The sequence below is a fragment of the Schistocerca cancellata genome, chromosome 2, assembly GCF_023864275.1.
Source record: "Schistocerca cancellata isolate TAMUIC-IGC-003103 chromosome 2, iqSchCanc2.1, whole genome shotgun sequence".
NCBI lineage: Eukaryota > Metazoa > Arthropoda > Insecta > Orthoptera > Acrididae > Schistocerca > Schistocerca cancellata.
In genome coordinates this window covers 56875585-56889693 of record NC_064627.1, presented here as the reverse complement: position 1 = coordinate 56889693, position 14109 = coordinate 56875585, and the positions used below count along the sequence as shown (strand labels likewise).

The 14109-nt window shown below is 45.5% G+C and overlaps 1 protein-coding gene across 3 annotated transcripts in view; it reads left to right on the top strand.

The window, feature by feature from the left end:
- LOC126161329 (solute carrier organic anion transporter family member 4A1) overlaps positions 1-14109 on the top strand; it is a 1079633-nt gene that overhangs the window by 709935 nt on the left and 355589 nt on the right. For all 3 annotated transcript variants that reach the window (XM_049917087.1, XM_049917085.1, XM_049917086.1), the window contains one exon: positions 55-220. In XM_049917087.1, coding sequence (XP_049773044.1) covers positions 55-220 — 166 coding nt within the window. The remainder of the gene's footprint in view (positions 1-54; positions 221-14109) is intronic.

The following is a 14109-nucleotide window of genomic DNA, read 5'->3' as shown; positions in this document are numbered from 1 at the left end:
GAAACGGCGCAGAGTGTGCGTGTGCGATACACGGGACGCGCCGTTCGCTTGCAGGGCTCGTGCCGGGAGCAGTCCGCCGAGTCGGAGCACCTGTCCTCCTACGTGTGGCTGTTCCTGCTGGGCCAGCTGCTGCACGGGGCGGGCGCCTCGCCGCTCTACACGCTCGGCGTCACCTTCATCGATGAGAACGTCTCCAAGAAGATGTCCTCCGTCTACCTGGGTGAGTCGCTGACTGCCTGCTGCAGCGCTAGAAAACTGCGTCGTCGGTGAACGTGCTCGTCTGCACATTCTGGTACGCAGTGACGTGTGCGGCAGGCACAAACATCCCGCTTCCTTAACCAGGTCGCCTGTGCGGTGGCACTCGACTGGGAGGTGGAGGCCCCGCTTCGAGTCTTAGTGATGTAAGATGTAGTGGACTGACAAGACAGCCAGTCCACAGTGACGGGTAACCGAAAGGCACGCGTTTACACACGCCGGCTGGCGTTAGGTCTGAAACAGGATACGTAATGAATGCTATAAAGAAAAGTACGTAGCTACTGGAATAATTAACTTTAATCCATCATTTGTATACAGCATTCTTGATGATACAAGTGAGACTCTCTCTAGAAATGGTTAATGGCGCCTTGCTAGGTCGTATGGGGCGAGTGCTAGTTAGAGATGGGCAAAACTGTTCTTTTCAGAGATTGGATCAGAACTGTTCACTCCCTGAAATGAATTAGCTCTTTTTCATGACTCACCACTCATTTACAATAGAAAATAAATGGAAGGCACATTGCCCTTTAAACTTGGTTTATTCCAGTACTATACCTGTATTTTGATCTTATTTGATCCTATTTTGAAGTAACACAAATAATGAGTAAGAATTTTGTATTGTTTATTGAAATTTCCACGATATGACAGTTTTTGATTATTGATTTATTTTGCACTATCGTGGTTTTTTGGGTGATCGGAAAATGTTGTAACTTGAGATTTACATTAACAATATATTTGGCTATAATGTATTAAAATTTCATTAACCTCATACAAATACATCGCAAGCCATATATTTTTAAAGTGAACGTTTCCTTCCGAAGACGCCTAAAATCGCAAAATCCGTACCAGAATAAGAAAAAAATATATAAATTTGACTGTAAAACGAAAGCGCTGCATATAGCCTTACGCAGAATAAAACAAGGAAAATATTGGTGTATCACATTTTGCGATACGTTTATCGGTTTGCTCGTAATTAAAGCGTAAATTCGAGTGTCCATAATAAAAATCCTATAGTAAGAGAAGTCGTCAGGAACCTAATCTGATCAGTTTAAACAAATAAAAATAAAATAAAAACAATTGATGTATACATAACATAATAATGTAATATACATACCGGTATTACTACGAAGAACAATATCCAGTAGGGACGAACTCCAATGCAGAGGCGCTGAGTCGAGCAGGTCGAGCCGCGAGCTGTATTACTGCATGAGCTGAGACCGCAGAGACCAGAGTGACACCTGAGTTGCTTTGCTCAACACTCTGGCTAGAGTCGAGACGGTGGGGTGAGCGTTGAGCGGGCGAGTTCCGTGGGTGGGGGGAGCGGTGAACTCACCCGCTCCGAGACAAATCGTCCGTTCCCTTGCGAGCAGGTTGTTGCAAGTAGTTCCTATGTTATCCGCTAGGTGGCTCTCTGTCCTGTTGCTCGCATCAACTGCCCAGAGGGCAGGACGTGCGACTGAAACGATCGCCGACAGAGTGCGATGCGAAGTTAAGCTGCGCCAAGGCCCTGCACGCGGCAGACGACGCACAGAGACGGCACAGCATATGTGAAACACAAAATCCAATGGGGCACTGCACAATGCAGGCAGCCAAGGTAGAAGCAGGGCAGAGGCCGGCACTGGCTGTGTTGTGTGGCGTGCACTGTGCTCTGACCAGCAGAGGCGCTGCTGATATGCTCCGTCTCTCTCTCTCTCTCTCTCTCTCTCTCTCTCTCTCTGCCGTGGGAAACGTTTGGAGCTACCGTTCTTTTTTTCTGAATCAATGATTGTTCACTCCTTTGAAAGATTCAACTCTATGAATTAGTTCAAGAGCGGATCCCCCATCTCTAGTGCTAGTACGTCTCTCTAGACCTGCCGTGTGGTGGCGCTCGGTCTGCAATTACTGACAGTGGCGACACGCGGGTCCGACATGTACTAATGGACTGCGGCCGATTTAAAGTTACCACCTAGCAAGTGTGGTGTCTGGCGGTGACACACCTAAGAAATTTCGGATAAACCAGAATGTTTGGGATCTCCCATGGTCTTCCGCTAATGTGTTCATCACAAGCCCTCAAACACCGCACAAAGATTTCAGAATGGCGAACACGATGTCATCCTTTTGTCGTGGCGAAAGTATGAACATGTGTTTCGGGATCTTAAAACTAAGTTTTGGATCTAACAGGACGATTCCAAAAAAAATGAAATTACAATGAAATGAATACCCTTAGCTGCACACAGCCGTTGATATAAGTCAACGGGGACAGTTGAAAATGTGTACCCCGCCCGGGACTCGAACCCGGGATCTCCTGCTTACATTGCAGACGCTCTAGCCATCCGAGTCACCGAGGACACAGAGGATAGTGCGACTGCAGGGACGTGAAACCCACATTCCCAACTTATTGTCCCGCATCATATTCATAGTGCCCCTACCCATTATACTCATTACTCGCGGCTTTTTGCGGATTCCCGTAAGAGTTCGGGCACTGTTTGTGCATCTGCGGAAAGGTCGGGGAAGAAGGCCAGTGTTCACTCTGCTTGCCGGGGGGTCTCATCCCAGATGTGGAGCAGGGCCTGCCGGCGGCGATAGAGAGCACTGGGTGCACCCGACTGCAAATTGTTGCTCACCGAGCGAGGTGGCGCAGTGGTTAGCACACTGGACTCGCATTCGGGACGACGACGGTTCAATCCCGCGTCCGGCAATCCTGATTTAGGTTTTCCGTGATTTCCCTAAATCACTCCAGGCGAATGTCGGGATGGTTCCTTTGAAAGGGCACGGCCGACTTCCTTCCCCATCCTTCCCAAAAACCGATGAGACCGATGACCTCTCAGTTTGGTCTCTTCCCCCAAAAACAACAACAACAACAACAAATTGTTGCTCATGTCGGCACCAATGACTCCTGCCGTCTGGGTTCAGAGGTCGTCCTCAGTTCGTACAGGCGGTTGGCGGAATTGGTGAAGGCGGAAAGCCTCGCTCGCGGGGTGGAATCAGAGCTAACTATTTGTAGTATCGTTCCCAGACCCGATCGCGCTCCTCTGGTTTGGAGCCGAGTGGAAGGCTTAAACCAGAGGCTCAGACGATTCTGCGGAGATCTTGGGCGCAAATTTCTCGACCTCCGCTATCGGGTGGAGAAATGTAGGGTCCCCCTGAATAGGTCAGGCGTGCACTACACGCCGGAAGCGGCTACAAGGGTAGCGGAGTACGTGTGGAGTGCACATGTGGGTTTTTTAGGTTAGAGAATTCCCTCCCCCTAGGCCCGACAAGACGCCTCCTGAGACGCAGCAAGGTAGGAGTAGGCTAAATGCAACAGGGAATAACAATATTAATGTGCTAATAGTAAACTGCAGGAGCGTCTATAGAAAGATTCCAGAACTGCTCTCATTAATAAACGGTCACAACGCCCATACAGTACTAGGGACAGAAAGTTGGCTGAAACCAGACCTAAACAGTAATCAAATCCTACACTCAGATAGGAATTTATACCGCAGAGACAGGCTGGACAGTGAAGGGGGAGGCGTGCTTATAGCGATAAGAAGTGCAATAGTATCGAAGGAAATTGACGGAGATCCGAAATGTGAAATAATTTTGGTGAAGGTCACTGTTAAAGCAGGCTCAGACATGGTAATCTATAGGCCCCCTGGCTCAGCAGCTTTTGTGGCTGAACACCTGAAGGATAATTTGGAAAATATTTCGAGTAGATTTCCCCGCCATGTTATAGTTCTGGGTGGAGATTTTAATTTGCCGGATATAGACTGGGAGACTCAAACGTTCGTAACGGGTGGCAGGAACAAAGAATCCAGTGAAATTTTTATAAGTGCTTTATCTGAAAACTAACTTGAGCAGTTAAACAGAGAACCGACTCGTGGCGATAACATATTAGACCTTCTGGTGATAAACAGCCCCGAACTATTTGAAACAGTTAACGCATAACAGGGAATCAGCGATCACAAAGCGGTTAGTGCATCGATGATTTCAGCCGTAAATAGAAATGTTAAAAACGGTAGGAAGATTTTTCTGTTGAGCAAAAGTGACAAAAAGCAGATTACAGAGTACCTGACGGCTCAACACAAAAGTTTTGTCTCAAGTACAGGTAGTGTTGAGGATCAGTGGACAAAGTTCAAAACCATCGTATGATATGCGTTAGCTGCCAAGCAAGATCGTGAGAGATGGAAAAGAGCCACCGTGGTACAACAACCGAGTTAGAAAACTGCTGCGGAAGCAAAGGGAACTTCACAGCAAACATAAATATAGCCAAAGCCTTGCAGAGAAACAAAAATTCCGCGAAGCGAAATGTAGTGTGAGGAGGTCTATGCGAGAGGCGTTCAATGAATTCGAAAGTAAAGTTCTATGTACTGACTTGGCAGAAAATCCTAAGAAATTTTGGTCTTATGTCAAAACGGTAGGTGGATCAAAACAAAATGTCCAGACACTCTGTGACCAAAATGGTACTGAAACAGAGGATGACAGACTAAAGGCCGAAATACTAAATATCTTTTTCCAAAGCCGTTTCACAGAGGAAGACTGCACTGTAGTTCCTTCTCTAGATTGTCGCACAGATGACAAAATGGTAGATATCGAAATAGACGACAGAGGGATAGAGAAACAATTAAAATCGCTCAAAAGAGGAAAGGCCGCTGGACCTGATGGGATACCAGTCCGATTTTACACAGAGTACGCGAAGGAACTTGCCCCCCTTCTTGCAGCGGTGTACCATAGGACTAGAAATCTACTCTGTAGGAATCAGCATGGGATTCGAAAAAGACGATCGTGTGAAACCCAGCTCGTACTATTCGTCCACGAGACTCAAAGGGCCACAGACACGGGTTCCCAGGTAGATGCCGTGTTTCTTGACTTCCGCATGGCATTTGATACAGTTCCCCACAGTCGTTTAATGAACAAAGTAAGAGCATATGGACTATCAGACCAATTGTGTGATTGGCTTGAAGAGTTCCTAGATAACAGAACGCATAATGTCATTCTCAATGGAGAGAAGTCTTCCGAAGTAAGAGTGATTTCAGGTGTGCCGCAGGGGAGTGTCATAGGACCGTTGCTATTCACAATATACATAAATGACCTTGTGGATGACATCGGAAGTTCACTGAGGCTCTTTGCAGATGATGCTGTGGTGTATCGAGAGGTTGTAACAATGGAAAATTGTACTGAAATGCAGGAGGATCAGCAGCGAATTGACGCATGGTGCAGGGAATGGCAATTCAATGTCAATGAAGAAAAGTGTAATGTGCTACGAATACATAGAAAGATAGATCCCTTATCATTAACTACAATATAGCAGGTCAGCAACTGGAAGCAGTTAATTCCATAAATTATCTGGGAGTACGCATTAGGAGTGATTTAAAATGGAATGATCATATAAAGTTGTTCCCACGCCCGGGTTCCCGGGTTCGATTGCCGGCGGGGTCAGGGATTTTCTCTGCCTCGTGATGGCTGAGTGTCGTGTGCTGTCCTTAGGTTAGTTAGGTTTAAGTAGCGCTAAGTTCTAGGGGACTGATGACCATAGATGTTAAGTCCCATAGTGCTCAGAGCCATTTTGAACCATATAAAGTTGATCGTCGGTAAAGCAGATGCCAGACTGAGATTCATTGGAAGAATCCTAAGGAAATGCAATCCGAAAACAAAGGAAGTAGGTTACAGTACGCTTGTTCGCCCACTGCTTGAATACTGCTCAGCAGTGTGGGATCCGTACCAGATAGGGTTGATAGAAGATATAGAGAAGATCCAACGGAGAGCAGCGCGCTTCGTTACAGGATCATTTAGTAATCGCTAAAGCGTTACGGAGATGATAGATAAACTCCAGTGGAAGACTCTGCAGGAGAGACGCTCAGTAGCTCGGTACGGGCTTTTGTTAAAGTTTCGAGAACATACCTTCACCGAAGAGTCAAGCATTATATTGCTCCCTCCTACGTATATCTCGCGAAGAGACCACGAGGATAAAATCAGAGAGATTAAAGCCCACACAGAGGCATACCGACAATCCTTCTTTCCACGAACAATAGGAGACTGGAATAGAAGAGAGAACCGATAGAGGTACTCAAGGTACCCTCCGCTACACACCGTCAGGTGGCTTGCGGAGTATGGATGTAGATGTAGAAGAATATATATATATATATATATATATATATATATATATATATATATATATATAATGTAGATAGAGAGGTAAAAATTGACACACATGCTTAGAATGACATGGGGTTTTATTAGAACAAATAAATAATAAATAAATAAATAAATACAAAGAATGAAAGATCTCTTGTGCGCGTCGTTTGGTGATGATCGTGTGCTCAGCCGCCACTTTCGTCATGCTTGGCCTCCCAGGTCCCCAGACCTCAGTCCGTGCGATTATTGGCTTTGGGGTTACCTGAAGTCGCAAGTGTATCGTGATCGACTGACATCTCTAGGGATGCTGAAAGAAAACATCCGACGCCGATGCCTCACCATAACTCCGGACATGCTTTACAGTGCTGTTCACAACATTATTCCTCGACTACAGCTGTTGTTGAGGAATGATGGTGGACATATTAAGCATTTCCTGTAAAGAACATCATCTTTGCTTTGTCTTACTTTGTTATGCTAATTATTGCTATTCTGATCAGATGAAGCACCATCTGTCGGACATTTTTTGAACGTTTGTATTTTTTGGTTCTAATAAAACCCCATGTCATTCCAAACTTGTGTGTCAATTTGTAGCTCTCTGTCTACATATATATATGGGAGGTTTGGGTATGGAAAAAACTAATATTTAAAATAACAACCACAAAATAACGATAATACTAAAATATACTAAAGGAAACAAACTGAAAGAAACGTGATGTAATGGCTGATATGAAAGTAGAAACAAAAAAGAAAAAGAACACACACACGCAATTGCCGTGAACCAGCTATAACGTATCGAAAACATAACGTGACTCATACAGCTTAACTGAAAAGCCCGATACCAATACACATAGCCAAAATTTGTACCAATGGAAGCAATTACGGAAGGTGTTGTATCAAAAATATCACTTGATCTACCTAGATCAACCTTAACAGCACTTTACCAACACAGTGATCCACAAGTCGATAACAATAAAGAAAACAAAAAAAACAATACCAATATATAAAGCCAAGAAACGATACTAACACAAAGCGTGACAATAGAAACAAATCATACGATGGAATCAAGCAAATAAATAATGGAACTTCTTGGTAGAAGTAAAGCTGTCAGGACGGGGAGTGAGTCGTGCTTGGGTAGCTTAGATGGTAGAGCACTTGCCTGCGAAAGGTAAAGGTCCCGAGTTCGAGTCTCGGTCCGGCACACAGTTTTAATCTCCCAGGAAGTTTCATATCAGCGCACACTCCGCTGCAGAGTGAAAATCTCATTCTGAAATAAATAATGTGTTAACATCACTGTAGCACATAAAGAGGGCCTCAATTTCTCAAAAGCAAGTAGCGCACAGGACAAGAACCTTACAATCGATACGGAGATGAGCTCGTTAAGAGCTTCCAGTTTCACATTAATTGTTATCACTGTTTTCTGTTGTTATTAAGACGAACAAAGATAACGTTTAAGCTGTGACGTCACCCGTTACAACATCACTACGTCATGGCTCAACTTGCCGAGACCCACGAGAAAGACAGGCCGGGGCGCATACGTCACAGCACGTGACGTTGCAGGTCTTACGAATACCAGCAGCCGTCCCCGGCAGGAAGCGAGTAACTATGTCAGACGGGTTTAATTATTATTAACTGTGCGTTTAAATGCATGCAAGCTGTCGGTAGCACACGACAAAGTTAAGAACTTCAGTGGGTACCTTTTCATTGACATACTGATTTCCCGTGGGACCTGCGCCGAGCCGAGTGTTCACGAAGTATGGCGCGAGTAATGTGATGCCACAATTTCGTTGCTGGGCCCTATTTCACGTGGGTGTCAACTTCACCCGAAGTTTTCACAGGCCGTAGTTGATCGGCAGAAGGTGGTGTTGGCGTTAAGTTCATGATTACCACAAATTATGCCAGTGTCCTGGGTTCAATTTTAGAGCTCTATGTAGTGTCTCATGAACTGAGGATATCTAATGCTGTTTATGGTCATCCGTCCATCGAGAGGAGTGGGCTGTGTGTTGGCACTTGGCTTCACCCTCTCGCTTCTCGTTTCATCATACGAGGGTGAGTCAAATGAAAACCTTAAATATTCTTTTAAATATTTTATTGTGCAGAAGTGGTACAAAGCTGAATCACTTTTCAATATAATCTCCCCCACGCTCAATGCAAGTCCTCCAGCGCTTACAAAGTGCGTAAATTCCTTTAGAAAAAAATTCTTTTGGTAGTCCCCACAACCACCTATGCATCGCGTGGAGTACCTCTTCATCAGAACGGAACTTCTTTCCTCCCATTGCGTCTTTGAGTGGTCCAAACATATGGAAATCACCTGGGGCAAGCTCTGGTGAGTATGGTGGATGAGGAAAACACTCAAAATGCAGGTCTGTGATTGTTGCAACTGTTGTACGGGCAGTGTGGGGCCTTGCATTGTCATGTTGCTGCTGACAGCAATCCACGTCGCTTTGATTTGGTTGCAGGCCGCAGATGGTTTTTTAGGAGATCTGTGTATGATGCTCTGGTGACAGTGGTCCCTCTAGGCATGTATTGCTCCAAAATGACGCCTTTTCCGTCCCAAAAGAGAGTCAGCATAACCTTCCCTGCTGATGGTTCTGTTCGAAACTTCTTTGGATTTCGTGATGAGGAATGGCGCCATTCCTTGCTCGCTCTCTTCGTTTCCGGTTGGTGGAAGTGAACCCAGGTTTCGTCCCCAGTAACGATTCTTGCAAGGAAGCCATGACCTTCTCGTTCAAAGCGCCGAAGAAGTTCTTCACAAGCATCAACACGTCGTTCTCTCATTTCAGGAGTCAGCTGCCGTGGCACACGTCTTGCAAGACACTTTGTGAAACTGGAGCACATCGCGCACAATGTGGTGTGCTGACCCATGACTAATCTGTAAACATGCTGCAATGTCATTCAGTGTCACTCGGCTGTTTTCCTTCACTCTGGCTTCAGTGTTCTGTGGAGTCACAACTCGTTGTGCCTGACCTGGACGAGGAGCATCTTCCACTGAAGCCACACCATTTGCGAACTTCCTACTCCATTCGTAGACTTGGTGCTGTGACAAACATGCATCACCGTACTGAACCTTTATTCGCCGATGAATTTCAATAGGTTTCACACCTTCACTACGCAAAAACCGAATGACAGAACGCTGTTCTTCCCTGGTGCAAGTCGCAAGTGGGGCGGCCATCTTTATACTGATACTGCGACGGTATATGTGCATCTGCACTATGCTGCCACCTACAGACCATTCTGCACGCTGTTTGTAGCACGCTTACCAATTTACAGGATAACGGCGCGAAATTTCAATTCGTTATTACAAATTTAAGACTTTCAGACTCCCGGCTGTACACACACCCATTGCGGTCAACTATACTCAACTGATATACTTAAGATACAATTCTAACACACCGTCTGGGAAAGGGTCATTGTGAGCGAAGCGAGGAAATCCCTCCCAGTCGGGTGTCTGAGCAACACAACTCAAGACTGAGGGCACCGTGACAGGTTTCAATATAATGAACAACAAAAATCGTGAGGGCCATTCTTTGCTTTCATTTGCGGTCATCTCATGCTTATGGAGGACTTTCGCACTAATTAGCTTTGAATTTGAAGACAACCTGTGCCATGAGGTGAAACCGGTAATCCGAATGAAAGTAAAGACGGGCCCACGTGTTGCTCGTCCCTTGAATACTTAGGCCAGGCAGCGAAGGAGAATTAAGTGAAATGATCGTGTAGTCGAATATTTCTGTGTCATGAATAACATACTAAAAATCTCCAGCAATGGCGTCTGAGTGAGGGGGACGAGCGTTTAAAGGCCACTTTTTTTGACTAAATCGAAAACAGCGGCTTTTAGAAACATTGCTTTCATGTCCAAAATTAAACTACATTACATTTCCTACAAAAAAAAAAAAGTCCTATTCATTTTTTCTCCAGGACTAATAGTTTTCGAGTTGCCGGGGATGGAAGAATCGCAGATTATTGAAAATAGTGTTTTAATGGTATAAATGTATGTTAATTTCTGAGGGGCCAAACTGCTGAGGTCATGGCTCCCTAGACTTACACACTACTTGCACTAACTTAAACTAACTTATGCTAAGAGCAAAAAATGGCTCTGAGCACCATGGGACTTAACTGCTCAGGTCATCAGTCCCCTAGAACTTAGAACTAATTAAACCTAACTAACCTAAGGACATCACACACATCCATGCCCGAGGCAGGATTCGAACCTGCGACTGTAGCGGTCGCTTGGCTCCAGACTGTAGCGCCTAGAACTGCTCGGCCACTCCGGCCCCACACACGCACACACACACACACACACACACACACATGCCGGCCGCGGTGGTCTAGCGGTTCAGGCGCTCAGTCCGGAACCGCGCGACTGCTACGGTCGCAGGTTCGAATCCTGCCTCGGGCATGGATGTGTGTGATGTCCTTAGGTTAGTTAGGTTTAAGTAGTTCTAAGTTCTAGGGGACTGATGACCACAGATGTTAAGTCCCTTAGTGCTCAGAACCATTTGAACCATTTGAACACACACACACACACACACACATACACACACACACACACACCCGTACCCGAGGAGGACGAACCTGCGGCGGGAGGGGCCGCGCAATCCGCCACAAGGCGCCTCAAACCGCGCGGCCACTCCGCACGTCAAAACGCCTCCACCGTGACCGTGTTTTACCACTGCCGTGACCAGGATTCGAACCTGGGTTATTGCGACCACAACGCAGTGTCCTAATCACCAGACGACCACGGCTAACCGGAGGACTAACGGTATAAAACTAATGTTTAGTGTTAAATGAACTGAGTTGTGAACAAACATTAACTGTGTGTTCGGCGTCTATGTGCTGTAGAGCCCTCTTAAGGAATAAACTGTGTTCCGAGGGTCTAACAGGAGGGTGGAAGTGGCATTTTAGAGTGCGGGGGAAGTGTAGTGTAACGACGTAAGTTTCTTATAAATGATTTTTTTTCGACATATGACCATGTGTAGACTTCGTCACCTACGTCAGTTACAACCCACTTCAAAATTATTTATATTCTTCTTAAATTGTCTCAGAATGGTTCTTGAAAGAAACTGTAAAACATCATTTGAGTCGTATGAGCAGAATTTCGTCACTCGGGCCAATTGGTTTGCGTGAACTTTTTCAATTTTTGACGTCGTTTGTTTCTCCTCAGAAATTATATTGATACACTTTATCTTGATTTAATCGATATTAGAACCACATTAAATAAACTTTGAGATTCAAAGTCGCGATGAACACTGTCAAAATTCAATAATCTCGTCAAATATATTATTAATTCCTTCACATAATTCTTCATAAATAAATCCTCAGAACACGTATTTCAACTTTAATAGCATCCACCAGTTTATTATCTTCCTACATACAGACGTGAACATGAGCCTCGACGAGACAGAACTAACATTTTCAATAAGATTAAACTCTCTATGACGTCATTGTTGTACAAAAAATTTACATATTTTCATTTATCAATTTTTAGAAGCACGACGCAACAACTCGGTTCCAGGATCTTCTGTTGCTCTTTGGCTGTCGACCCGCGACGTATAGTGGCCAGCAATTTTCTCTCTGGTCCCGGCAGCGAAGATGCTGTCTCCGTTCGTTGCGCCGCCCTCTCCGTACATGAAACATATAAAAAAAATACAAAACTTTAGGCAATTCACAACCATTACAAAATATTACAAAAATACATAAACAAAAACTAAATTAAACTTATATTCACCTGCAAACTGGGCTGACACTGGTGGATGGGTGACGCTTCAATTTCGTCCCACTACAGAAAGTAGGTCGCTGGATTATTTTCATGCACCTCCCTACTTTGGAGGTTCGCAAACTGAAGAGCGAGCAGTGATTCACTACTCAATCTGCCCCACTACGTCACAAGAAGCAACTACAGGGCGTTCCACAACATTATATCAACTCTTCCGCAGTTCGCCTTACAATATGAATCACTGGCGGTGCAGTGTGCACATATGACCAGGAAGTGCTTATTTTACCCAATGTGCGTTAACATTATATGGAATACAGATATGAGTTAGTAATAATATTAACGCAAGAATTACGTTGACGTAAATCTCTGCACACTGAGTGGAAACTGATTCTTAGTCATTCTGTACTGGAGCCGTAGCGTTGTTCTTCTGGGAAAGGCAACTTCCCCCACCATGAGCTCAGTATACAGACAGACGACATCTGTCCAGCATTTTCTGACCGGTTCCCTTACGTGAATACACAAAATAACTTCACCGAGATCGTGTCTGTATAGTGGAGTCATTTTCTGTTTATTAAATCAGTACCCCTTTGCAGTTGTTAAGTGAGGTATTATGTTAAAAAGATCATCAACAGAAATTGTCACCTGGCTTACACAATGAGCAGCCTGTGCCCAGTGTAACATCGATTTCTATGTCTCCAATATAAATGACAACTGCAATACTATTCATAGCATGAGCGATATCAAGTCCATCATCCCATCCTCAGCTCACCCAGCACCTGAAGAGGCTCAGAGGCTTAAAAAGTCTCCCTCTGCATCAGAGGTAGGGGGTCGCATATGTGTTGTGGAACTTCAGAGATTTCTACATAACTCAAGCAGTGCATTCAGCAGATTACTGTTCTGCGCATGTCTGCACAGTGCTACTGTAGGCGTACACAAGTCTTCAATGATCAATTGAACAACGTAAAATAAAGAACAAAAATGTTCAAATGTCTGTGAAATCTTATTGGACTTAACTGCTAAGGTCATCAGTCCCTAAGCTTACACACTACTTAACCTAAATTATCCTAAGGACAAACACGCACACCCATGCCCGAGGGAGGACTCGAACCTCCTCCGGGACCAGCCTCACAGTCCACGACTGCAGCGCCTTAGACCGCTCGGCTACCCCCGCGATGCGTAAAATAAAGGGGGGATACGACTGGTAAAGTCTGAAGACTTGTATATGCCTACAGTAGCGACATCTGCTGAAGTTACAACTCAAACATCTTGTGGCTACTGTACGGCAGTTTGATTTGAACAGTAGTGCTGCTGACAAGATGACTCTTGCATCTGCTGTAATATATATATATATATATATATATATATATATATATATATACTCCATATATATATATATATATATATACTCCAGGAAATGGAAAAAAGAACACATTGACACCGGTGTGTCAGATCCACCATACTTGCTCCGGACACTGCGAGAGGGCTGTACAAGCAATGATCACACGCACGGCACAGCGGACACACCAGGAACCGCGGTGTTGGCCGTCGAATGGCGCTAGCTGCGCAGCATTTGTGCACCGCCGCCGTCAGTGTCAGCCAGTTTGCCGTGGCATACGGAGCTCCATCGCAGTCTTTAACACTGGTAGCATGCCGCGACAGCGTGGACGTGAACCGTATGTGGAGTTGACGGACTTTGAGCGAGGCCGTATAGTGGGCATGCGGGAGGCCGGGTGGACGTACCGCCGAATTGCTCAACACGTGGGGCGTGAGGTCTCCACAGTACAACGATGTTGTCGCCAGTGGTCGGCGGAAGGTGCACGTGCCCGTCGACCTGGAACCGGACCGCAGCGACGCACGGATGCACGCCAAGACCGTAGGATCCTACGCGGTGCCGTAGGGGACCGCACCGCCACTTCCCAGCAAATTAGGGACACTGTTGCTCCTGGGGTATCGGCGAGGACCATTCGCAACCGTCTCCATGAAGCTGGGCTACGGTCCCGCACACCGTTAGGCCGTGTTCCGCTCACGCCCCAACATCGTGCAGCCCGCCTCTA